This window comes from Podarcis melisellensis, assembly GCF_964234715.1.
Source record: "Podarcis melisellensis genome assembly, chromosome: 10".
Lineage (NCBI taxonomy): Eukaryota > Metazoa > Chordata > Lepidosauria > Squamata > Lacertidae > Podarcis > Podarcis melisellensis.
In genome coordinates, this window is record NC_138542.1 from 69,837,396 (window position 1) to 69,861,669 (window position 24,274).

General features: G+C 46.6%; 1 protein-coding gene across 2 annotated transcripts in view; it reads left to right on the forward strand.

The window, feature by feature from the left end:
• The first annotated feature begins 8,304 nt into the window (after positions 1–8,304).
• LRGUK (leucine rich repeats and guanylate kinase domain containing) overlaps positions 8,305–24,274 on the forward strand; it is a 60,062-nt gene continuing 44,092 nt past the window's right edge. For both annotated transcript variants that reach the window (XM_081926903.1, XM_081926904.1), the window contains exons 1-6: positions 8,305–8,699; positions 11,891–11,998; positions 17,316–17,397; positions 18,086–18,186; positions 19,687–19,768; positions 23,497–23,621. In XM_081926903.1, coding sequence (XP_081783029.1) covers positions 8,430–8,699; positions 11,891–11,998; positions 17,316–17,397; positions 18,086–18,186; positions 19,687–19,768; positions 23,497–23,621 — 768 coding nt within the window. In that variant the 5' untranslated portion in view covers positions 8,305–8,429. The remainder of the gene's footprint in view (positions 8,700–11,890; positions 11,999–17,315; positions 17,398–18,085; positions 18,187–19,686; positions 19,769–23,496; positions 23,622–24,274) is intronic.

A 24,274-nucleotide genomic window follows, 5' to 3' on the forward strand; every position in this document is an offset into this window, starting at 1 on the left:
TTCAATTTCCTGGAAGAAAGGTGGTGTAATTAATTAATTTATTGGTTAATGAGGAGGACTGTCCGCGACCACCATCACCCTCCTTCAGTGGGACTCTGATAAAATGATACTCGGTGAAAAATATGGAGGCCCCTGTCTCTGCATGCGGCTGACTCAAGCTAAAAATTTGGTATCTTCCTTGCCTTTAATCTGCTTTCTTAATATTCCCCAGGTGCTTTGACGCAACCCAGGCTTCTCTTTAATGTCTGCTTTCCCCCTTTCAAATGGGCTTAAAGAGGTATACGTAATGTGGTTTCAATTTATTTTATCATGGCTTCTTTCTGTAATTTGTCCCAAGTGCTTGTTAGTTAGGGCTGTACGATTATAAATAACATTATTATGATCATAGCATATTCTAATTGTTCTCTTTGCTTTAGCTAATGGAGAAGAGGGAGAATTACTCTATTCCCCGAGTGCCTTGAATTATATTTAATTCAACAAAGTTTTCTATCAAGAAATCGGTTATGGACCATTATTGTTTCCCAACCTATCCCAGTCGGGATTATACAGACATGTATCATCGGCGCTTGTTGATTGCAGACTCACATGGGTGATCAGTCATCATAGATGAAATCTACTCTTCTTGAACCAATACTTGAATCAAAACACATTTGTCTTTAGGAACCTGCGCTTCTCTGATAAGTACTAAATAATGTATACAAAAATACATGTATATATGTGTATAAAATGCACATATTAAGAGAATGTCTCCATAAAAAGGCATCTCTTAGAGAAAATGACACACAAAAGATGCATTAGGGAGAACGGTTTGCAAGAATGTGAGTCAAAACTGCATTTGAGACTGAGAAATTCACACTAAAATGCTTATAAATTTTTCACAATGAGGGTTTTTTAAAAAAAGATGCAAATTGCTTGGGAACCGTAGAGAACAGAATTCATTTTAGATTAGAAAAATGAGAAACTAAGAGTACTGAAATTGACAGATTCATCCATCCCCACTACGGGCATCCAGGCATGCACTACTCATAGATCAGCTCCCAAACGTTGTTGCCAGCCCAACCTGAGAAGCAGCACAGGGCCACTACAGTGGTGCCTTGGAAATTTGACTTCCAAAAACGTTCGGAAGCTCCTGCAGCCAATAGGAAGCCACATCGGACATTTGGGTTCCAAAGAACATTCGCAAACCAGAACTCTCACTGAAGGAGCATCTCCGCCCCCATCGTTCTGCCCGGACACTGAGGTCCAGAGTTGAGGGCCTTCTGGCAGTTTCCTCACTGCGAGAAGCCAAGTTACAGGGAACCAGGCAGAGGGCCTTCTCAGTGGTGGCACCCGCCCTGTGGAACACCCTCCCACCAGATGTCAAAGAGAAGAACAATTACCAGACTTTCAAAAGACATCTGAAGGCAGCCCTGTTCAGGGAAGCTTTTAATGTTTGATGCATTATTGTATTTTACAATTTTGTTGAAAGCCGCCCAGAGTGGCTGGGGATGCCCAGCCAGATGGGCGGGGTATAAATAATAAATTGCTGTTGTTGTTGCAAGGGGGCAGTAGGAAGAACTCAATTGAATCCCGCCCACTCTTATTATTTTGGGAAATCCTTGGGTGCCTGAGGCAGAGAGTGCCCTCTGATACAGAGGCCCAGCTGGCCTCACCTGGAAGTTGGGCATTTTATGCCTCCAGCAGGCTTTTGGCTTTCAAAGGCCCTTTTATGCCAATTGGCCTTTGTAGATCTTTAATATTTTCTGATGAGCCAGTCACTTGAATGATGATGTGCATCGTTTTTAATGGTGCTTTATATTTTAATGCTGCAAACCGCCCTGGTATTTGATGGCATGGCAGTATAGAAATACTTTTATAATTAAAATAAATATTCAAAATTGAGAGGGAACAAGGATTTCTCATATACTGTGTGCTGGCTCGCTCTTAAAAAAAAACCAAAAACTTTTAATACCTCACCCCCTCTTTCCTCCTGAAGTTCCAGATCCCCTCCAGATTTCCCAGAGTTCCTTGCTTAGATAGACACATATGGATGAGAAGTCTTCCTGAGGCAACATCTGAAGTAGACAGAAGGGTGCTTAGTTGAAAAGGAGTCACTCTCATTAAGGGGCTTTCGCGTTTATTGCCGGCGAGATAATGAAAGAAAGTCGTTTGGGTGACTTTTATTGCCGTTGTTATAACATTTCCCTGAAGCACAGAGATAAAAGTCAGCGGATGATGTCCATAAGAATTTCTTCTTCTTCTTAACTGATGGGCGCAGCAATCAGAGATTATTCTGACATTATGATTGCTAGGTGGAAGGAAGAGTGAAAAGAGAAGAAGAAAGACAGCCCGAGTGCAGCAATCAACGGTCAAAAAAAGGGGGGAGAAATGGAATTTGCAGCAAAGATTTGTAGATCCCCAAAGGGAAACTGTTAGGGCTGACTGACAAATAACAGACGGTACTAACTACAAAAATGAGCATCAGAATCCACACATGGGAACCAGACATGGGATTTGACATGTCCCCTGAGAGTAGCTCTGGAATGTAGATTTTATTTATTACATTTTCATCATGCATTCCTCCAGGGATTTCAGGGTAGCATATGTGGTTCTATCTCTCACAGCAACAACAGTCCTGCAAAGTAGGTTAGCCTGAGAGTGACTGGATCAGAGTCAGCAAACTTCATGGCTGGGCCCAGTCCTCCTGCTCATCTTAAGGTAAAGGTAAAGGGACCCCTGACCATTAGGTCCAGTTGTGGCCGACTGAGGTTGCGGCGCTCATCTCGCTTTATTGGCCGAGGGAGCCGGCGTACAGCTTCCGGGTCATGTGGCCAGCATGACTAAGCCGCTTCTGGTGAACCAGAGCAGCGCACGGAAACGCCGTTTACCTTCCCACCAGAGCGGTACCTATTTATCTACTTGCACTTTGACGTGCTTTCGAACTGCTAGGTTGGCAGGAGCAGGGACTGAGCAACGGGAGCTCACCCTGTCGTGGGGATTCGAACCGCCGACCTTCTGATCGGCAAGTCCTAGGCTCTGTGGTTTAACCCACAGCGCCGCCCGCGCTTAGTCTGACACTAATCACGACACGCCATACGGCTCTTCCCATCAAAGAAAAACTTGGCTCTGTAGACATACTGAAATATCAAAGCAAAGACGACTACAGAAGTCCAATCATTTATGGAAATCAGTTCCACGATAAATGGTGGTGCCTGCTAACATATAGGTTTAAAGGGGGGTTAGATCAGTTCAGGGAGGCCATGTATCGGTGACAGCTAATGTATTAGCTCCAGAATCAGATTCAGTGCGCTTCTGAATACCTGTGGCTGGGGGGAAGCAACCTTAGAAGCTGATCGTTCCCACCTTTTCTCTGCAGGAAGGCAGAGATGCTAAGCTACAGCAACCTTTGTTCTGATTGAGGATGGCTCCTCTTATTTAGTATGAAATGTCTTAATTAATGAAGCAAAGCCCCCACCCCAGACTGGAGATGTGCTTCTAGGAAGCAACAGCACCTTGTGAAGGAATAAAGCTGTTTTCAGCAGCTGAAATTGACTCACGGCAGAATCGGAGAAGGCTGGACGCAAGTGTTGAGCGCAGAGAAATGAGGAAGTACCTGTGCCAAGTTTCTAAATGAGCAATAATGCTTAATTTGAAATGTTTGGTTTGGGCTCCGGGGCCGATTTCTATCTCACTCCCCCCTCCCCCCCCCAAAAAAAGAAGCAAAGCAAGAAAGTGGTGTCATTCCAGTGAGCCGTTATTTCAGTATGCCAAAGCTATCTGTTGTAGGACTAGCCAAATCAAGTGGCAAAGCTGGTCTTGGACAGTGGCACTTCAGGCTGAAGTAGAGGCTGGAAATTTCCACCAGGAAAAGGGTTTTAGGTCAGCGGTAGGGCCTCTGCCTGGCATGCCAAAAGTTCAGTCCTCAGCAATATCGAAAGCAACACAATGGCCAGAAACAATTACAGTATAGAAAACTTAGTGGCTTTAAGCTCGGTCTTCTTGTTATCAGTATCACCTGGGGCTCCTATATATATATTTCAAAAAATGTTGTTAGTAACAGTGACTAGCAATGACAAACCTAGACAGCATCTTAAAAAGCAGAGACATCACCTTGCGGACAAAGCTCCGTATAGTTCAAGCCATGGTTATCCCAGCAGTGATGTATGGAAGTGAGAACTGGACCATAAAGAATGGGTGCTTTTGAATTCTGGTGCTGGAGGAGACTCTTGAGAGTCCCATGGACTGCAAGAAGATCAAACCTCTCCATTCTGAAGGAAATCAGCCCTGAGTGCTCACTGGAAGGACAGATTCTGAAGCTGAGGCTCCAAGACTTTGGCCACCTCATGAGAAGAGAAGACTCCCTGGAAAAGACCCTGATGTCGGGAAAGATGGAGGGCACAAGGAGACAGGGACGACAGAGGACGAGATGGTGGGACAGTGTTCTCGAAGCTACCAACATGAGTTTGACCAAACTGCAGGAGGCAGTGGAAGACAGGAGTGCCTGGCGTGCTCTGGTCCATGGGGACATGAAGAGTCGGACACGACTAAACAACAACAGCAGTGACTTCATAATCGCATGAGCACTGCTCCAGAGTATTTTTCATTCTCATGTATATTATATCAGTTGGAAAAAAGATTGGGTATGTAACCTTTTTATGTTACAGTTTATAATTTCCACGCTATTTTATGTTATTGTTATGTACATGCTGGTCATCGTTGGAATATTTTATTTTCAGTTAATGAAGAAATTATACATCTTTCTACATATGTGTGTTTGTTGAACTAATTGGCTGATGAAGAACTGAACGAAACAGTAGTTGCTATCCGGAAACACTGTTCAGCAGAGTTCAGAGCTGGACATCAGAATTGGACATTTGCCGATTATACAAAGCTTCACAAGCTTGATCTCTGCTGGGCAAAGTCTGGCACTGTGACTTATTCAAGGATTTCAGAGACTTCAGTTCAATAGTTTTGATGTTTTGCATTATTCCATAGAGTTAAGTACTTAACTCGTTCTGGAGGTCCGTTCTTAACCTGAAACTGTTCTTAACCTGAAGCACCACTTTAGCTAATGGGGCCTCCCGCTGCTGCCGCGCCACTGGAGCACAATTTCTGTTCTCATCCTGAAGCAAAGTTCTTAACCTGAGGTACTATTTCTGGGTTAGCGGAGTCTGTAACCTGAAGCGTCTGTAACCTGAAGTGTATATAACCCGAGGTACCACTGTACTGCAATTGTTTCTGGCCATCATGTTGATATTGATATTGCAGGGTCATATTTTGCAACACATGGGTTGGTTTGTTTACTCAAAGGTTCAGTCCTGGGATCTTCTCTAGGTAGGACTGAAACCCTGGGGAGCTGCTGCCGGCCAGTGTGGACAATACAGAACTAGATGGACCCAAAGGTCTGATTCAGTATAAAGGCAGCTTCCTATGAATCTTATCTTTCATTCATTTACTCTTCACATGTGTTTGCTGTATTTATTTTGCAATTGAGAAAACGGGAGCTGGAGTCAGGGTTTAGGAGGCTCCCAGAAAGAGACTGCAGTTTCACACACCACTTCGTCCTGTGCTCCCCTACTGCCACTTGCCATTGTGAGTCGTGGCCACTGACAGACTTAACCACTATGAACAACTAGAATCCCTTTGCAAAATCATTTGCAGCAGGGAGCTCCTGTGCAAAGAAGCCCCTCATTTGGATCTGTCCCTCTGACTCTTCTGCCGAAACCTAATAGAATACAATGCAACATAAGACATAAAAGTGTTAGGATATTTCCGTTCCACCTTAAGAAGGGAGCAGGTTGTTGTGTCACAGCCTGCGTATTTCCTGTTCACAGGATGTTTCTGTTTTGTCTATGAAGCTTTTGTTTTTCTCTCTGCGACTGGACATCGAAGCAGGCAGTCATGTTTTTCTTTGTTCTGACCAACGCTGAATAAAGTTGTAAATAATGCTCTCCTGAGTGCATCTTTCGTTGTACGAACTCTGCTGAAAGAGCGTGCACCAGCCTTGGAATGTGGCATGTTATTTCTGAGGCTCGTGTCGCTAATTGACTGATACTGCGTTACTACAGAGGTCGATGGATCGCAACGGAGACGGCGTGGGGCCATGATGGCCTTTGTCTTCCTGGCAGTATCCCAACAAAAAGAAGCTGTAAAAATGCAAGCCAAAATCAACACGAACCTTCAGTACAATGAATGGTGTCTCCCATCTTCAGCTACAAATCCACGGACACCTTGCAGACCGGCTGGACCTGTTTGGGGACCCTGCTCCTTGTCTTTTGTATTCTTCTTTGTGGTTTGAATAGCAGGGGAGGCAGGGCCGGCCCACCCATGAAGCAAGGTGAGGCGACAGCCTCAGGCGGCAGAATCCACAAGGGCAGTAGATCTCAATGTAGATCTTTATTAACGTTTCTGATATCTATCTTCATTCCTTCTTCCTTGGGTAGGAGTAGGGCGCCATTTTGTGGTTCATCTCAGGTGCTAAAATGTATTGGGCTGGTCCTGATGGGGGAATGGATGGACACTCTTACATAAAGCCAAGGAAAGCATCACAAAAACAGTGTGCAGTCTTCTGGGTTCCACAGAGCTCTTTCTTAGGCTATTGGCTGTACACTGAGCCAAAGCGGGGGACAATTTGGCTGATGGTCATGCCATGAAATTTAACAAATAACAATAAATCTATGTTTATGGGGGGTTGTTGTTTCTGTTGGTTACAATGGTATGTATTTTGTTTTTTTATATTGTAAAGTACCCCGTGAACCTTGGCAATATAGAAAATAAATAAGTTGAGTAAGTAAGTATGTCTCCATTTGGAGGGAGTCTTAAGGCAGAATGTAAGAGGACGGGGAGGATGTTTCTGGCTGTAGCTTAAAAACACCTTTAACTTCTAAAAATGCATGCGCTTTAATTTGGGTTTTTAGCTTATCATTGACTTAACTCAGTTCCAACCACATATAAAATAGTCTGGCCTTTTTAAAGGGAAAATAGGATTAATTAAAAAGTTAGATTGATTGATTGATTGCTTTGTTTGTTTACATACTGCTGCAATGCAGCAATATATCAATGCGGTTTACAATGGTAAAAATAAGATAAATGTGCATCTAATTAATGAAGTCATTTGGTGCGATTATAGGTTATCGAAAACAATGAACTCTGTACAGAGAAAATTTGATATTATAGAGGATCAAATATAATGTTCAATCAACTTAATCCAACTTGTGGAATATATATGTCTGTGCAGTGCTTTGTTTTTCTAAAAAAATGTTTAGGAGTACTCCCATTTTGACTCCAGAAAATCACCATTTTATAGTTCAAATCAGGAAAAATACATTAAATGGATAAAAGTACAAAGATTCACAAAATGTTTAGGGCTATATGTTCCCCTGCAACCCCCCAGAAAAAAGCACTGTGTATATATGTATACACACACATAAATATCTGTAATGTAATCTGAATCCTGAAATACTGTTTCAGGGGCATTTACATTTTACACACCTATCTATGCTACTTTTGGTAGGGTTGTCATATTTAAAAAAGTTAAAATCTAGACACAAAAGTTGTTGAGCTTTTTCGGCAATTTTAAAAAACTTTTTTCAGCTTTCAGCGAAAACAACGGAACCGACATGGGTTGCCATGGGCTGTTTTCCCAATTTCCTTTTGGACACTGATGCGGATTCCATGTGTGTCCCGGAAATTCTGGGTGTTTGGGCAGCCCTACATTTGGGGTGTTGCTGTTATTTGTAACCTAGTTTTTATTCAATTTAACACGGTAGCATTGAGAGACATCTCTGCTTACATTAGGGCCTATGACATGCAACAGTTAGGGGAAACAAAAATAGCAAAGCAATGAAAGCATTCAGATAAACATTTCTGAATACCAAAAATGTTTCAAAGTGTAAATATGCCAAAATTATTAGTTATTACAGATAGGAAATGATGTATCCGCCTTACTTTTGTAGTACAGCTTAGTGTGGTAAAGATAATTAACAATAAGAATAAAAGAGGGGGGTGAGTTCGTTAGTTCTGGTCCTATTTTAAACGTTTGTAAATCCCTTATGATCTAATGGCTTTTATTCTTTCTGTAAACCTCGTCGAGGTTTCCATTGCAAAGGAGCGGCTGTTTTTGTGTGTGTGGAAATAAATAAGGAACCATTTAGAGAGATATATTTCGTGGCAATAAATAAATAAGCCACCATTTCGAACGCCGCGCGCTCATTTCTTTTCTGACAGGCCGAACTACACTTCCCGCGATGCACCGCGCGCGGGCTTCCCGGGCGCCGTTTTCGCGCGAGGAAGGCGACTACAACTCCCGGCGGGCCTTGCGCCGCTTCCCCGCCCTTTTCCGCCTTGTTGCCGGGCAACGGCAGGGACACAAGATGGCGTCTCCCAGGCGGCCTTTTTTCCCCTGAGAGAAAGAGAGACCGAGACCCCCACGAAGGACCCCCTCGGCCGACATGCATTCCCGCTCGCCTTTCTACGGGCGCAGCGCCATCCGGAGCGCGCACAGCGGCGATGACGCCCGCTCGGGCGGGCTGCGCTCCTGGGCGACCTCGCCGTCCGTCACCTTCTCGCTCCTCCTCAGCCGCTTCGACGAGCGCTTCCCCAGGGGCATCGCCACCGAAGGCCTGGAAGGCAACTCCTCGTTCAACCAGGAGGACGAGGAGGAGCTCGCCGTCGAGGAAGAGGAGTCCACCGAGTCCGAACCGGAGCCCGAGCCCATGGAGGTGGGTGCAGGGGGGGGGGTTCGCCGCCCCTAACCTGGGTTGGCACCTGTCTATAAAGGGAGGGGGCGCTACTCGGCGAACTACGGGCACGGGTTCGTTTGGGGAGGGCGCCCCTACAAGGAGAATTACGGGAGCGCGCGACCCTTCTTTCCACGAGGAGGGGGGGGATGAGTCGACGTGCTATTTGGATAATTACGGGAACGGCGACCCCGCACCTATAGGGAGAAATACAGGAGTGCCCCTCTCGAGAGGCGCGCCTAGAGGGAGAAATACGGGAGTGCCCCTCTGGGGAGGCGCGCCTAGAGGGAGAAATACGGGAGTGCCCCTCTGGGGAGGCGCGCCTAGAGGGAGAAATACGGGAGGCTTATTTGCATGCTGGAGTGGAAGAGTTCGCGCTACTCGAATGATTACGGGAAGATTTGGGTTATGGGGGGGCGTCCTTTGTTGTAGTAGCAGTAGTAGTAGTAGTAGTAATAATAATAATAATAATAATAATAATAATAATAATAATTTATTATTTATACCCCGCCCATCTGGCTGAGTTTCCCCAGCCACTCTGGGCGGCTTCCAATAGAGTGTTAAAGACAATACATCTTTTGTTTATTTGTTTGTTTATTTACTCCATAACATTTGTACGGCGCGTTTGCAAAGCAATTTACAAAAAAGCAGAAACCCCCAGGGTAGTGCCCCGAGAAATCTTAGAGAGCTGCTGCCAGTCTGTGTAGAAAACACTGAGCTAGAAGGACCAATCTGAAGCTTTCAGGTGGCGCTGTGGGTTCAACCACAGAGCCTAGGACTTGCCGATCAGAAGGTCGGCGGTTCGAATCCCCGCAATGGGGTGAGCTCCCGTTGTTCGGTCCCTGCTCCTGCCAACCTAGCAGTTCGAAAGCACGTCAAAGTGCAAGTAGATAAATAGGTACCGCTCTGGCGGGAAGGTAAACGGTGTTTCCGTGCGCTGCTCTGGTTCGCCAGAAGTGGCTTAGTCCTGCTGGCCACATGACCCGGAAGCTGTATGCTGGCTCCCTTGGCCAGTAAAGCGAGGTGAGCGCCGCAACCCCAGAGCCGGCCACGACTGGACCTAATGGTCAGGGGTCCCTTTACCTTTACCTTTAAGGCAGCTTCTCCTCCTGATCCCATTTGGGAGAAGAGCCCATGTATCTCAGGGGGCAGAAACATAGAAACAGAGTTGGAAAGGAGCCACTGGGAGGAGTGCAGAGAGAAGGAACGCCGTGGTGCATCTGTAGCAGCACAACCAGACGTCTTCATCTGCCCCAGCTGCAACAAAACATGTCTCTCCCATATCTGTCTCTGCAGAGGCTGTAACTGTCCATGGTTTGAGTTTGACTTCACCCCCAAGGCGCCCTTCCATTGCCAATCAGGGTTGGAAGGGACCACGAGGGTCATCCTGTCCATCCCCCTGCAATACAGGAATCTTTTGGCCAACACAGGACTCGAACCCACAACTCAGAGATTAAGAGTCTCATGCTCTACCCACTCAGCTTCCCCAGGCTTTGCAGGCAGAAGGTCCCAGGTTCATTCCCCAGCAGCATCGCCCAGCAGGACTGGGGAAGAGCCATGTCTGGAACTCTGGAGAGCCGCTGCCAGTCAGTGTAGGCAGTACTGAGCTGGATGGAGCAATCGTCTGCTTCAGTTTAAGACAGTTTCCCGTGTTTCTGATTGGGAAGAGCCATAGCTCAGTGGTTGAGCACCTGTTTGGCATGCAGAAGGCTCAAGATTCTGTTCCCAATGGCATCTCCAGGTAGGACTGGGAATGGCTGTGCAGCCTGGGAACCCAGAGAGCCACTGATCTAGATGGAGCATTGATCTGGCCTTAATAATAATAATAATAATAATAATAATAATAATAATAATAATAATAATTTACTTCTACTCCGCCCATCTGGCTGGGTTTCCCCAGCCACTCTGGGCAGCTTCCAATAGAAGATTAAAAATACATTTATGGCGGCTATTTGTTTTTACAGCTTAATACAATTGTTAAATTAACCACTAAAGCTTATATAAAACGAAACATTCATTCTCACGAGGATTGCCAGATGGAGCGTCCACCTGTCGGTATGCTAAGGTATCCTACCTCTACACTGAAGGCTTCAGGCGAGGACCTAGCAATGCCAGTATAGCTCTTGTTTCATGCGTTACATCATCCAGCTGCATCCCAGGGCCCCAGAAGAGGCAAGGCGGGTGGTTACTGGAACCAGGATTTTATTGAGCATCTGTGTGGCAAAATAATGTTCTTAGCGTACCAACCACTTTTGTGCTGTTGCACCTACCTAAATGTGTGGAAATGATCAACGACTTGGTGGGGGATGCCTGGGGCCTCATGCCATCCATTTTGATCTAACGCTTTTATTATATAAATAAGATGACCTGCTGTGGGTTAAACCACAGAGCCTAGAACTTGCTGATCAGAAGGTCGGCGGTTCGAATCCCCGCGACGGGGTGAGCTCCCGTTGTTCAGTCCCAGCTCCTGCCAACCTAGCAGTTCGAAAGCACGTCAAAGTGCAAGTAGATAAATAGGTACTGCTCTGGCGGGAAGGTAAACGGCGTTTCCGTGCACTGCTCTGGTTTGCCAGAAGCGGCTTAGTTATGCTGGCCACATGACCTGGCAGTTGTACGCCGGCTCCCTTGGCCAATAAAGTGAGATGAGTGCCGCAACCCCAGAGTTGGTCACGACTGGACCTAATGGTCAGGGGTCCCTTTACCTTACTAATTATCATAGATAAAAATAAAATATTTGCTATCCTCCCAGTTTCTGGGTTGTAGCCCAATGATGGCAACATTCCCTAGTAAAGGCTGCAACCTTACCTCACCCATGGCATTGGATCCTCTTCTCTCCTGGGCTGCAGCTCATCACTTTTGCCTGGTCAGCGGCCTTACAAGCCAGCGCTGAGGCTGCTGCGTGCCTCACTTGGAACCAGTGTTAGAAACCCAGATATATAAGCTAATTGCCAAATGGCAGGTTTCCCGAAAATGGAAATGCGCTCCTGACACCTCTAGTCTGTAGCCCTCTGTTTATTTTGCACTGATTGAGCAAAGGTATTTGTCATGTTCCTCTGGGGAAAGGACCCAGCTGGAGCCCTAATCTTCTCTCACAGTTGGCCATACCTCTTTAGGGAGGTTGTCCAGCTTTGATTATTTTAGCCCAACCAAAACTCTCCCTTTCTCTCTCTTAGGAGGAATTTGATGGTGTGCTGACTGAAGAAATGACTGCTGAAGCTCTGCAAAAATTGGGGCGTTCAGCCCCAGGCACAGAGCATGTCTACCTTGATCTGTCACTTTCGGTGAGTTAATAGCAAATAGTTTTGTGGTTAAGCTACATCCTCTCCCACCTGAATCCTTAACTTGGCCTTACTAGCTGGGCTGATTACCTTTTGCTTGAGTTCATGATCATGTGCTTCTACCCCTATTGTATATGTGATATTTGAGGCATTAGGTCTAATGCTGCATTAAGAAATCCCCTCTGCCCACTAGAATTCAGCTGCTCCAAAGGACCAATGTTACTTGAAACTGTTCTGATTTTGAAACGATTGCATGGTTGGGTGGAAAGAGTGTCCAACCTTGTCCCAAAGGCAGGGCTTTGGTTGCTTTGAGGCGTTTTATAGGAAGCAGTTCATAAGTGGAAAGAATTAAATAACTAGGAAATGTTTTGCCCAGCTGCATAAAACAATAATAATGTTTCAGTCTGACACATGGCAATGAGAAATCTGCGTTGGCTCCCAGTACATTTCTGGACACAATTCAAAGTGTTGGTGCTGACCTTGAAAGCCCTAAATGGCCTTGGCCCTGTATACCTGAAGGAGCATCTCCACCCCCATCGTTCTGCCCGGACACTGAGATCCAGCTCCGAGGGCCTTCTGGCGGTTCCCTCATTGCGAAAAGTGAGGTTATAGGGAACCAGGCAGAGGGCCTTCTCGGTGGTGGTGCCCGCCCTGTAGAACGCCCTCCCATCAGATGTCAGGGAAATAAGCAGCTATCCTATTTTTGAAAGACATCTGAAAGCAGCCCTGTTAACGGAAGTTTTTAATATTTAATGCTGTATTGTTTTTAACACTCAATTGGGTGTGTCCCAGCTGTGGGAACACATCCTCCCCCTCACAAACCACATTAGCTTTCTGGCCCGTAGCAAGACTTACATGTTTTTTGTTTGAAGCCCTAGCATCAGTTAGCAGTCCTTTTCTTTTACCAAAGGTTTGAGAAGCTCCACTGTCCAGAACCCACAGCTCTTCATTTTCTTGACCATCTGCAGACACCCAAGCGGTAGACTCTCTCTGCTGCCTCTTGTGCTTCTGCTGTTTTTGTTGTTTTCTCGGGCAGTCCCGCAGCAGATGTCCACTGGAGTTGCAGCAAAAACACCTTTTTACTTTGTTGACCACCGGCTGGTCTGCAGCAGCTCCTCCTGGCTGTTTCTCCGGCTCCCGACACCTCTGCTCTTCCCGGCTGTTGTTCCCTCTGGGATGCTCCAACAGCTGGGCTGAGGTCATCTTTCACTCTGCACGCCTGTCCTCCTCTGCATACAACCGTCCGGTAACGTATTCCAGAGTCAGCTTATCAGTCTCTACAGACTCGAGGGAGTTGACTAGCATATCATAGCTGTCATCAAGGGAACTCAGGACTATAAAGACTTTGTCCTCTTCCCCCACAGGCCTCCCTCTTAAGGCTAGCTCCTGGAAACAGCCTGTTAGGAATTTTAGGTGGTTTACCAGGGAGTCCCCCGGTTTCTTCCGACACCGGTACAGTCTCCTGGTCAGTGTTATCAGTGAGCCAGCTGTCTCTCGCACATGGACAGCCTTGAGCGCATTCTATGCCTCACTTGCCGTCACCTTATCAGCTACGTAGACTAGCTGGCTGTCGTCCACTCCAAGGATGATTGTAGCCAAAGCTTTCTCATCCTTTTCTAGCTGGGCCTCTGCTAGTGCCAGCTTTTCGTCGTCGTCCTCATCCCACTCAGGGGGCTGCGGTGGAGTTTCCACCACCTTCCACAGGCCCTCACGCTTGAGGAAGTGTTGCATGCGGACCGACCAGATGCTGTAGTTAGTGGCCGTCAGCTTCTCCAGCAACACGCCAGTTCTGGACTGCTCCATCCCTGCAGCTCACCTCCAGCACCCACGGCTAGATACCTGCCACCTGTACTCTTGCGCAGCGGAAGCGTGCTGGGCCCATAACCCTGTCGCGTATTCTACGCGACAGCTTTCAGCAGAGACGCTAAGAGTTCCAGGGTTTTCCAGTGCAGTCTCTTTTAATGTGAGCTATTTACACAGGCATATACAAAAGAAACAGTCCATACAGAGTACTTACAAACGAATACTCTCCTCCACCACAGCTCTACAGCACAACCACCATACAGGACAACCACCACACCAACCACACCCACTGTTACACAGGCTTTCCTTTTAAAACAGGTGATAGCCAATTACACTCCTGCTGAGTCACTCTGACCCAGCAGAGTATTGCATAATCCTGAAGCCTGCAGGCTTATCCAGTATCCTGCAAATCCCAACACAGAGTGGCTGGGGAAACTTAGCCAGATGGGCGGGGTATAAATAATAAAGTAGTAGTAGTAGTAGTATCTCATTCAGCAGCCTCATTATTTATTATTATGCTATGTGCTTTGTTTTTTTTGTAAACTGTCTTATGAAGGCAAGGCACCCCCAAATGGCAAGTTAGAATTCTTAAATAAATGATGTCCAGCTGATTCCAGATCAAATTGAGAATGTAACAGAAGAGCCTGCTTCATCAGGCCAGTAGTGCATTTGATCCAGCATCCTGTTCTCCGAGTGGCCAACCAGATGTCTCTGGGAAGCCACAAGCAGGGGATGCACTCAGTAGCCCTCTCTTCACCATCATCATCATACTTATACGCCACCCATCTGACTGGGTCACCCTAGCCACTCTGGGCAGCTTCCATCATATACAGAAACATAATAAAACATCAAACATTAAAAATTTCCAGATGCCTTTTAAAGGTTGTATAGTTCGTCATCGTTTAGTCGTGTCCACTCTTCGTGACCCCATGGACCAGGCACTCCTGTCTTCCACTGCCTCCCGCAGTTTGGTCAGACTCATGTTTGTAGCTTCGAGAACACTGTCCCACCATCTCGTCCTCCACCGTCCCCTTCTTCTTGTGCCCTCCATCTTTCCCAGCATCAGGGTCTTTTCCAGGGAGTCTTCTCTTCTCATGAGGTGGCCAAAGTATTGGAGCCTCAGCTTCAGGATCTGTCCTTCCAGTGAGCACTCAGGGCTGATTTCCTTCAGAATGGAGAGGTTTGATCTTCTTGCAGTCCATGGGACTCTCAAGAGTCTCCTCCAGCACCAGAATTCAAAAGCATCCATTCTTCGGCGATCAGCCTTCTTTATGGTCCAGCTCTCACTTCCATACATCACTACTAGGAAAACCATAGCTTTAATTATATGGACCTTTGTTGGCAAGGTGATGTCTCTGCTTTTTAAGATGCTGTCCAGGTTTGTCGTTGCTTTTCTCCCAAGGAGCAGGCTTGGGAGACTGCTGTCTCCACCCCCATCTGCAGCGATCATGGAGCCCAAGAAAGTAAAATCTCTCACTGCCGCCATTTCTTCCCCTTCTATTTGCCAGGAGGTGATGGGACCAGTGGCCATGATCTTAGTTTTTTTGATGTTGAGCTTCAGACCACATTTTGCACTCTCCTCTTTCACCCTCGTTAAAAGGTTCTTTAATTCCTCCTCACTTTCTGCCATCAAATTTGTGTCATCTGCATATCTGAGGTTGTTGATATTTCTTCCGGCAATCTTAATTCCGGCTTGGGATTCATCCAGCCCAGCCTTTCGCATGATGAATTCTGCATATAAGTTAAATAAGCAGGGAGACAATATACAGCCTTGTCATACTCCTTTCCCAATTTTGAACCAATCAGTTGTTCCATATCCAGTTCTAACTGTAGCTTCTTGTCCCACATGGAGATTTCTCAGGAGACAGATGAGGTGATCAGGCACTCCCATTTCTTTAAGAACTTGCCATAGTTTGCTGTGGTCGACACAGTCAAAGGCTTTTGCATAGTCAATGAAGCAGAAGTAGATGTCTTTCTGGAACTCTCTAGCTTTCTCCATAATCCAGCGCATGTTTGCAATTTGGTCTCTGGTTCCTCTGCCCCTTCGAAATCCAGCTTGCACTTCTGGGAGTTCTTGGTCCACATACTGCTTAAGCCTGCCTTGTAGAATTTTAAGCATAACCTTGCTAGAGTGTGAAATGAGTGCAATTGTGCGGTAGTTGGAGCATTCTTTGGCACTGCCCTTCTTTGGGATTGGGATGTAGACTGATCTTCTCCAATCCTCTGGCCACTGCTGAGTTTTCCAAATTTGCTGGCATATTGAGTGCAGCACCTTAACAGCATCATCTTTTAAAAATTTAAATAGTTCAGCTGGAATATCATCACTTCCACTGGTCTTGTTATTAGCAGTGCTTTCTAAGGCCCATTTGACTTTACTCTCCAGGATGTCTGGCTCAAGGTCAGCAACCACACTACGTGGGGTATACGAGACATCCATTTCTTTGTGGGATAGTTCCTCTGTGTATTCTTGCCACCTCTTCTTGATGTCTTCTGCTTCTGTTAGGTCCTTATAGTTACTTATCTTATAATTTCTCTTACTCTTGATCCCCATCTGCTGGTGTTCAGAGGCATACTGCCTCTTAAAAGGTAAAGGGGGCCCTGACCATTATGTCCAGTCGCGTACGACTCTGGGGTCGCGGCACTCATCTCGCTTTATTGGCCGAGGGAGCCGGTGTACAGCTTCCGGGTCATGTGGCCAGCATGACTAAGACGCTTCTGGCGAACCAGAGCAGCGCACGGAAACACCGTTTACCTTCCCGCCGGAGCGGTACCTATTTATCTACTTGCACTTTGACGTGCTTTTGAACTGCTAGGTTGGCAGGAGCAGGGACCGAGCAACGGGAGCTCACCCCGTCACGGGGATTCGAACCGCCGACCTTCTGATCAGCAAGCCCAAGGGGCTCAGTGGTTTAGACCACAGCGCCACCTGTGTCATACTGCCTCTTAGGGTAGAGGCAATGTATTATTTGGGTAGGGAGGAGAGGGGGAGGGAGACAAGCAAAGGCAGCACCAGGACCTGCTACAGTGGGTGGGGCTGGTGGTTTTGGGTTTTGACCACATTGTTTTGGAGGTATCTGTTGTGTTTGGTAACTGTTGTCAGCCGCTTTGAGGACTCTGATTGAAAAGGAAGGATGCAAATAGAAGTTCACAGAAGTTAACTCTCCTGCACAAGGAAACCTCTTCACATAAGACATGGACTGGAGTGTCTGCATCTGGTGTGGGGTCATGAAGACAAGTTGGGGATTCTGTTGGTGTATCCAGGCTCCCCGTACCTGGACACAGACATGCTCCCATATACCATACGTTATTGGAACTTGAACATTAGGTTGTTAATTTGCCCCAGTGGGGGAGAGGATGGTGACCAAATGGGACTCAAGGGGATGAATTCTTTTCGGAAAGACTTTAGGGGGTTAATGAAGAACCTCATTTTCAGAACTGTTCCTTGGTGTCTTCTTGAAAGAGAAGGCAAGTGCAGGGTTTCACATGCTAACTCCTTTCCCCTGTTTTCTTCCCACAGGACCGCAAATTAAGTGACATTAGCATTCTCTGCAGATACGTCCACCTTGAGAAGCTAGATCTTTCTTACAATAAAATTGATGGTACGTAGCTGCCACTTTTGTAAGTCTCTTGGCTGTAAAGCTCTTTTGGGTATAAGGAAATCAAGAAGAAAGGAGGAGAAAACAATGAGAATGATAATATTACAACGTGGCTTGGAATGAAAATAGGAGTGGTCCCTGCAAAGGATGTAAGGAGGGATGGGCGAAGTCCTGAGCCCATAAGAGGGAATGGTCTGTACAGAGGCCTGTGAGTGCGCAGGAAACCTGCAAGGTATGGAATCTGCCAATTGTGTTCAACTCCCTAAGAATCGCAGTCTCCTTTTTAAAAGGGAAGGAAGAAGTAGTTTCTAGCTCATATTTTTTGCAAAGACAAACTTATGCACGTGGGGACAGCATTTTGTGAAATAAACCAGAATTGCTGAATAACACTTCCAGTCATCATCAAGCAGTGTTTTTGAGATTCTTGTCTCTCCCTGCCCCACCACCTCATGGTTAGCAGAGCAGGAACATGTATTGTGTTGAAATACCACAGGATAACATATGCAAAATGGGGAAAATCCTGCAAATTGACTCATTTTGCATATGTATCCTGGGCGTATGACATTATTCTCTTAATAGCAGAGTAGGTATTTTTTTCATAGCTCTGAGTCCACACAGCCCTGACATCCAATTTCTGCGTCCATGCATTTTTCTTACTTCTACCCCCTGCCCCGTGTTCTTTCGTTTCCAGATATTTCATGTGTGAGTTACATGCCTTACTTGTTGGACCTGAACGTTTCCCATAATGAACTAACCACATACTTTGACTTCAAACCACCCAAGAATCTTCAAGTAAGAATTTTGTGGATTCTGTTTGAGTTCAGGTCTCCTCAGTGCAGCTGGCCAGCCAACCAGATTCTAAGCAAGTAAGGAAAGGAATGATTTCATTTGCCATTTCTTGGAAATCTTCAGCCAATTGAGCCAGTATGGAGTTGAGCCTCCAGTTTTCTCTCAACTTTCTTTCAGCACCAATGGTATTGTTCTGCCTCTGGTCCCAATGTAAGGTTTTTCCTTGAATCGCCTGGTTGTCCGATGCAATTTTAAGCCAACACTGCAAAGGTATTTTTAGATTCAAAATGTGTTGGGAGCAAAGAATGCCATCTTTAGAGGGAGTTGTGATCCAAAATTTCTTTGGGGCCTCAAGCTGGTAGAGAGCAGAGGAGATTGACACAGAGCATGGAGGCATATAAAAGAAATGAAACTGATGTCGAGATAGTGGTGATCTTGTGGCAACAGTCTTTAGTAGCTGAATTTGGCAGGAAAAGATGCTTTGTTTGCTCTCTTCCTTTGAAGGCACATCTCAGGGGTTCCTTTCAGAACCTGTCACAGCGTGGAGGGCATGGAGAACTCTGTGTGCGTGTTTATTGGTGCTCCAGCATGCATGCTGAAGCTCCTGGTTCAACATAGATGTGTGCAAGTGGAGCAAAACAGTGCTAGAAAATTTCCAAAGTGCTGTCTTGCAAAATATTTTGGTTGTCTCTAAACAGGCCTTGTTACTAAGCCCCCAGAAATTGCTAGTCTGCAAAGAAATTGCTGCTAGCAGCCTAGTGAACGAATTTCCAGGTTGGAAGAAGCACAGCTGTTGTTAAGCTTCCCCTGCTGCCTTTTTTCTTCCCCATGGTCACTCTTCTCATCTCTTCCCCATCCCTTTTACAAGGCTGTGGTATAGGAAAGGATCCCTTTTCTTCCTTTCCTGTACAAGCTCCAGGCATACCCACTGCCTTCTTTTGCACAGGGTGCTTCTGGGTCCTGTAACGGGTGTGTTTGGAGCTGCATCAGGCAGCACTTTGGCGCCGGAGCCAACTGGGCTGCCCTGTGCAAAGACAGACAGAACATGCTGCTTTGCCAGCCCTGTCAGCTAACTGGCTGGTGAAGCCGAGCAGCCTCTCCACTTTGTCAGCCTGATTCCTCAGTGGCTGCAGAGCAGTGGTGGAGCCTGATCAACTTCTGTACCAGCCACAGGGGAAGTGATGCCACTTCCACAAGCCACTTCCCCCACTGCCAGCACAGAAGCAAGTCAGGCTGGTAAAGCCAAGCGCTCTTCCCCCGATTTGCAAGCCTGATCGTTCACCTACAGGCAATTTCAGACATACGTCTGCTAAAGCCTCATCGCCAATGACGACCAAGCAAGTGGTTAAACGCAGGCTGCTCTAAACACATGCACACCCCATGTTTGTGCTCCATCCGTGTGTCCAATTCAAACAGAAGACCTTTCTTTTCCGTAGAAAGAACAAACATACAAAAACAGACCCTGTGATGGTATCTTTATGTATTCTCCCACCCCACCTCCAGGTAGCAGATTTTTCGCACAACAAGATCCAATCGATGCAAGATCTTTCTGCCTACCAGTCACTTAAGAAGCTCATACTTGACGGTATCCTTTTGGGAGCGAAAGAGAAATTCTGGAGAGAAGTGGGATATGGCGGAGTGTTGGAAGGTCAACCCTGGGGGCTTTTAAACAAACACACTAATCTTCATTCTGTGATCGAGTTCGGTCCAGGATGCAATTTAATATTAAGATGGAATGATAGAGCATCATACGCTAAATGCATTTTTCTCATTTTACTCCAGTAAAATGCAACAACAGCAGATTCCAAAGGCAACAAGATTGCAATATTCTTCTTGTATATATTCAGTGTAAGAGAAATCGTGGTGAGTTGAACTGTATCTCTCTTGAATTACCCAGATAGTGAGCCTGGCCAGCTGAAGTTTCCTTTGGGGCGATATTGTTGTGCCCTTGGATAAACTGGATATCTGGAGTGGGCAGGGGATGCCTTGCTTTAGTGGGAGGTTTCCCAAAAAGGTACCGTATTTTTCGCTCTATAACACGCACCCGACCATAACACGCACGTAGTTTTTAGAGGAGGAAAATCCGTAGGCATGCCACCTATAGGCATTCCCTCCATAAGACGCACAGACATTTCCCCTTACTTTCTAGGAGGAAAAAAGTGAGTGTTATGGTGCAAAAAATATGATAATTCAGAATCATGTACTATCCTAATCTGTTGCAAATAGGTTCATTTTCTATCTCTCTTCTACACACACACACACACAGTTGATCTTGGTCATTGTGATTCTGGACAAAGGAGAAGTGACTTATTGGGCACATAACCAAAAGAGAGGGGTGGGAGCTGTAGAGCAAAAGAATATTGACTTGTGAAACCCGAGTACTTCTAATATCAGTATGCGGAATGCTTGCTAAGAAGATGTTCGTCTTCCCCAGGGAGGCTGGCCCTGAGTCATTCTCTCTCCCAGGGGGCTTAGAGAAAAAGGATAAACAAGCCTGCTGGTCTCTCTGCATCACCTGGATACAAAACACTGGTGCTTTAACTCTTGCTTCCCTGGTCTTTGAAATGAATTTGGTGGAAACAGTGCCCAAGGCAGCCTTAGGGCCATCTTCAAAACTGTCCAACTGCAAGAATTTCTACGATGTGGTAGCAAGGGAGCTGTCTAGTAGGGCAAGACTGTGCCCTGGCCAACTGCCCACTCCCTCATGCAATTGCCCTTCCAGCAGAGTGCTGGAGGCCTCAACTTCACGTGGCTCAAGAAGTGAAGCCAAGCAATGTACTAAAGGAGAACATCTGGGGTGGGGGTGGATGGGATTCCTTCATAACCTCAAATGTGCTGATCATTCAGGTCCTAAGGATATCCTTGTGGCTCATACAAGTTGCTGGAATAGCTCCTGTCAACCTATATTCATTCTCTTTGTCTCTTTGTCCGTCTGTCTGTCTCTCTCACCCACCCTTATCTGACTACCTCAAAGAATCATAAGTGTTGGGAGGGGCGTTTGCCCAACGCGGGGCTCGAATTCACAACCCTGGGATTAAGAGTCTCATGCGCTACCAATGGACCTTTACTCAGTGCTGGCGCCAGGCTATTTTGTGCTCCAGGCAAGGCAAACTACTTGCCCCCCAGCTCCCAAATCACTCACTGCAGTTTTCAAAAACAGATGCCTTTGTATGAATTGCTTCAAAAATGACGAAATTCTTCAGTATGTAAACTCAGAGGCAAATATCAGAAATTCATAAGATGCAACAAAAACTGATCTTTGTAAAACGATATCCCTCAAAGGTCAGTTCTGCTGCCCTCTGAGGTCTGTGCCCTCGGTGGCTGCCTAGCTGGGCCAACCCCCAGACCTGCCTCTTCTTTTATTCCCATGTGACATCCCAACAAGCAAAGGGACTCATGGCCTTCCATGGCCAATCTGCTTTACTCCTCGATTGATGGTGGAGATATAGGATTGTCTCCCTTTCCCATTCAGATCACAGTCCCATCTTTCAGACTGTAAAATTCTGTGCTCAACTTGATCTGCCCAAAGGGCTGGGACCCTTGCCTTGCTAGATAATGTCAGGCTGGGGGTGTTGGCAAGGAGCTTTGGCTTGACTTGCACTCCACTAGATAGGCCAAGGCAAGCATATCTCCCTGGACCGTTGGCAACCGCAGAATTGTGGCTGCACATTTTCGAAGAAAAAAGGGGAATAAGATCTAAAATGGCTCTTCTTCAAAGGAAGCAGGCCACAGCTGTCCATCCAGCCCAGTGTCCTGTTTCCAACAGAGGACCACCAATTTTTCTGGGTAGCCCCTAAGAAGCAGAGCGTGAACAAAAGAGCCGTCCCCTGTTACTTGCCCCCCCCCATTCCAAGCAGCTGATCAGCAAGCTTAACATGGCTAAGAGCTATGGGAAAGGCTGAGCTCAATGAATATGCCAGATTTATGTGTTTGATTCCATTTATGAATCACTTCCCATGAAATGTCTCAAAGCGATTTTGCAATAAAAGCATCAGCGGCGAAGACAATTAAAAACAAGTCCAGACAATTCATATGTAAAAAAACAATTTCAGATTCAGCACAGACTCAGACTGGGATACAGATCTCCACTTAAGAGGCTTTTTGGAAAAGGAAGGTTGCCCTCTTTCAAGGCAGTGGTGGCCACCTGTTGCTGCTCTTTTCTGCCTACCCTCTTGCCTCCAGCGCCGGCCCTCATCCTGCCAGCTTGCACACTATTGAGCAGAATATCATGCCCGTCAGGTTCCATTTCAGCTGGGTTTTTTTTTCCAGCTTGGCAATACAGAGCTCAGTCTTGGCTGTTCAGGTTACATTATTTGTGTGTTTCACAAGGTGTTCGGGTGACATCGCTCTTGTCAGCTGGTGGCCTAGCAACTTGCTCCCTTTGCAATTATAATTTCCCATAGCAGAAGCAGAAATAATGTGACAAGAGTGAAATGCGGGCCAAGGCTGATTATTGCTCCTCTGAATAGAAAGAGGATGTGTGGGGTTGGGCGAGGGGCGGGAGAGAAAGGAATTGCTTTGCATGCGGCGAGCACCGGGCTATCTCTGCTTCGCTCATTTGTATTGTCTCCGGCAATGTGGCCAAATCAGCCATGATGTCTGCGGAGCAAAAGGAAGATTGCGACATACTGAGCTAAGAAAAGATTCTGTGCACCCCACATAAGAAAGCTTCACTTGGGCGATAGGACCATGATGGAGAGAGTGGGGCACAGAGATTGAAAAGAGCTTCAGTTGTGCAGGTTAGATATTAAAATGAGAGCCAACACTGGCCATGATGCTCTCCAGACACCAGCAAAGGTGTTGTTGCTCTTTCCCTTCATCTCTGTTGTAAAAGCCCTTGTTTAGCTTGCATTGAGAACAGAACCAACCCTCTTAACTGAAGCCATAAGAAGCTGCCTTATCCTGAGTCAGATTTCTGGTCCATCTAGGTCAGTGCTTCTCACACAGACAGGCAGCAGCTCTCCAGAATTTCAGGTGGGGTTCTCTCCCAGCCCTTCCTGGAGATACCAGGAGCTGAATCTTGAGACCTTCTGCACTCCAAGTGGGTGCTCCACCACTGAGTTATGGTTGCTCTGTTTCTTAGAATCAAAGTGTGTGCTTTGACTCTGAGCTCTGGGTCTTCCCACCTAGAGAAAAGGAGAACTGGGAAGTTAGCAGGAGTAGAAACTGTGCCTCCCAGACCAGGTAGCAGCAGTCGAACCGTGGATCCCCAGGAATAGAGAAACTCTCTAATTCTTGTTCCATAGCCTGGATGTTTTCCAAAGACACCTTCTTGCACCTTCTTGTTCCTTAAGTCTTGATGCTGATGCACAGATAATGAAATTGAGGAGATCCAGGGCCTTGAGAATTGCCAGTGCCTGACCTACCTGAGCCTGGCAGACAACAAGATCACAGCCATCAATGGCCTGAAAAACCTGCCCATCAAAACACTCTGTCTGGTGAGTCGCAGAATTTTGGGGTTGTGAGATGATGCTGGACTGTGATGCTCGTGGGACGCGGGTGGTGCTGTGGGTTAAACCACAGAGCCTAGGACTTGCCGATCAGAAGGTCGGCGGTTTGAATCCCCGTGACAGGGTGAGCTCTCGTTGCTCGGTCCCTGCTCCTGCCAACCTAGCAGTTCGAAAGCACATCAAAGTGCAAGTAGATAATTAGGTACCGCTCCAGCGGGAAGGTAAATGGCATTTCCGTGCACTGCTCTGGTTCGCCAGAAGCGGCTTAGTCATGCTGGCCACATGACCCGGAAGCGGTATGCCGGCTCCCTCGGCCAATAAAGCGAGATGAGCACCGCAACCCCAGAGTCGGTCACGACTGGACCTAATGGTCAGGGGTCCCTTTACCTTTAAGGTGATGCTGGACATGTTGCATGCAGTGATTGGGACATTGTGAAATTCTTGAGTAGGGGTGGGGGACCTTTTTCAGCCCGAGGGGTGCATTCTTTCATGCAGGTGCCAGATGAGCCTCTCCAGCCAGGGAGCCACTACTGAAAAGACCCCCTCTTTTGCTACTTCCTTCTGTACTTCTAGAAGGGCTTTATGTGAGGCAGAGGCGAACTCCCCCTCCCAGCCCTTTGATCCTGTGTACCTTTCCTAGT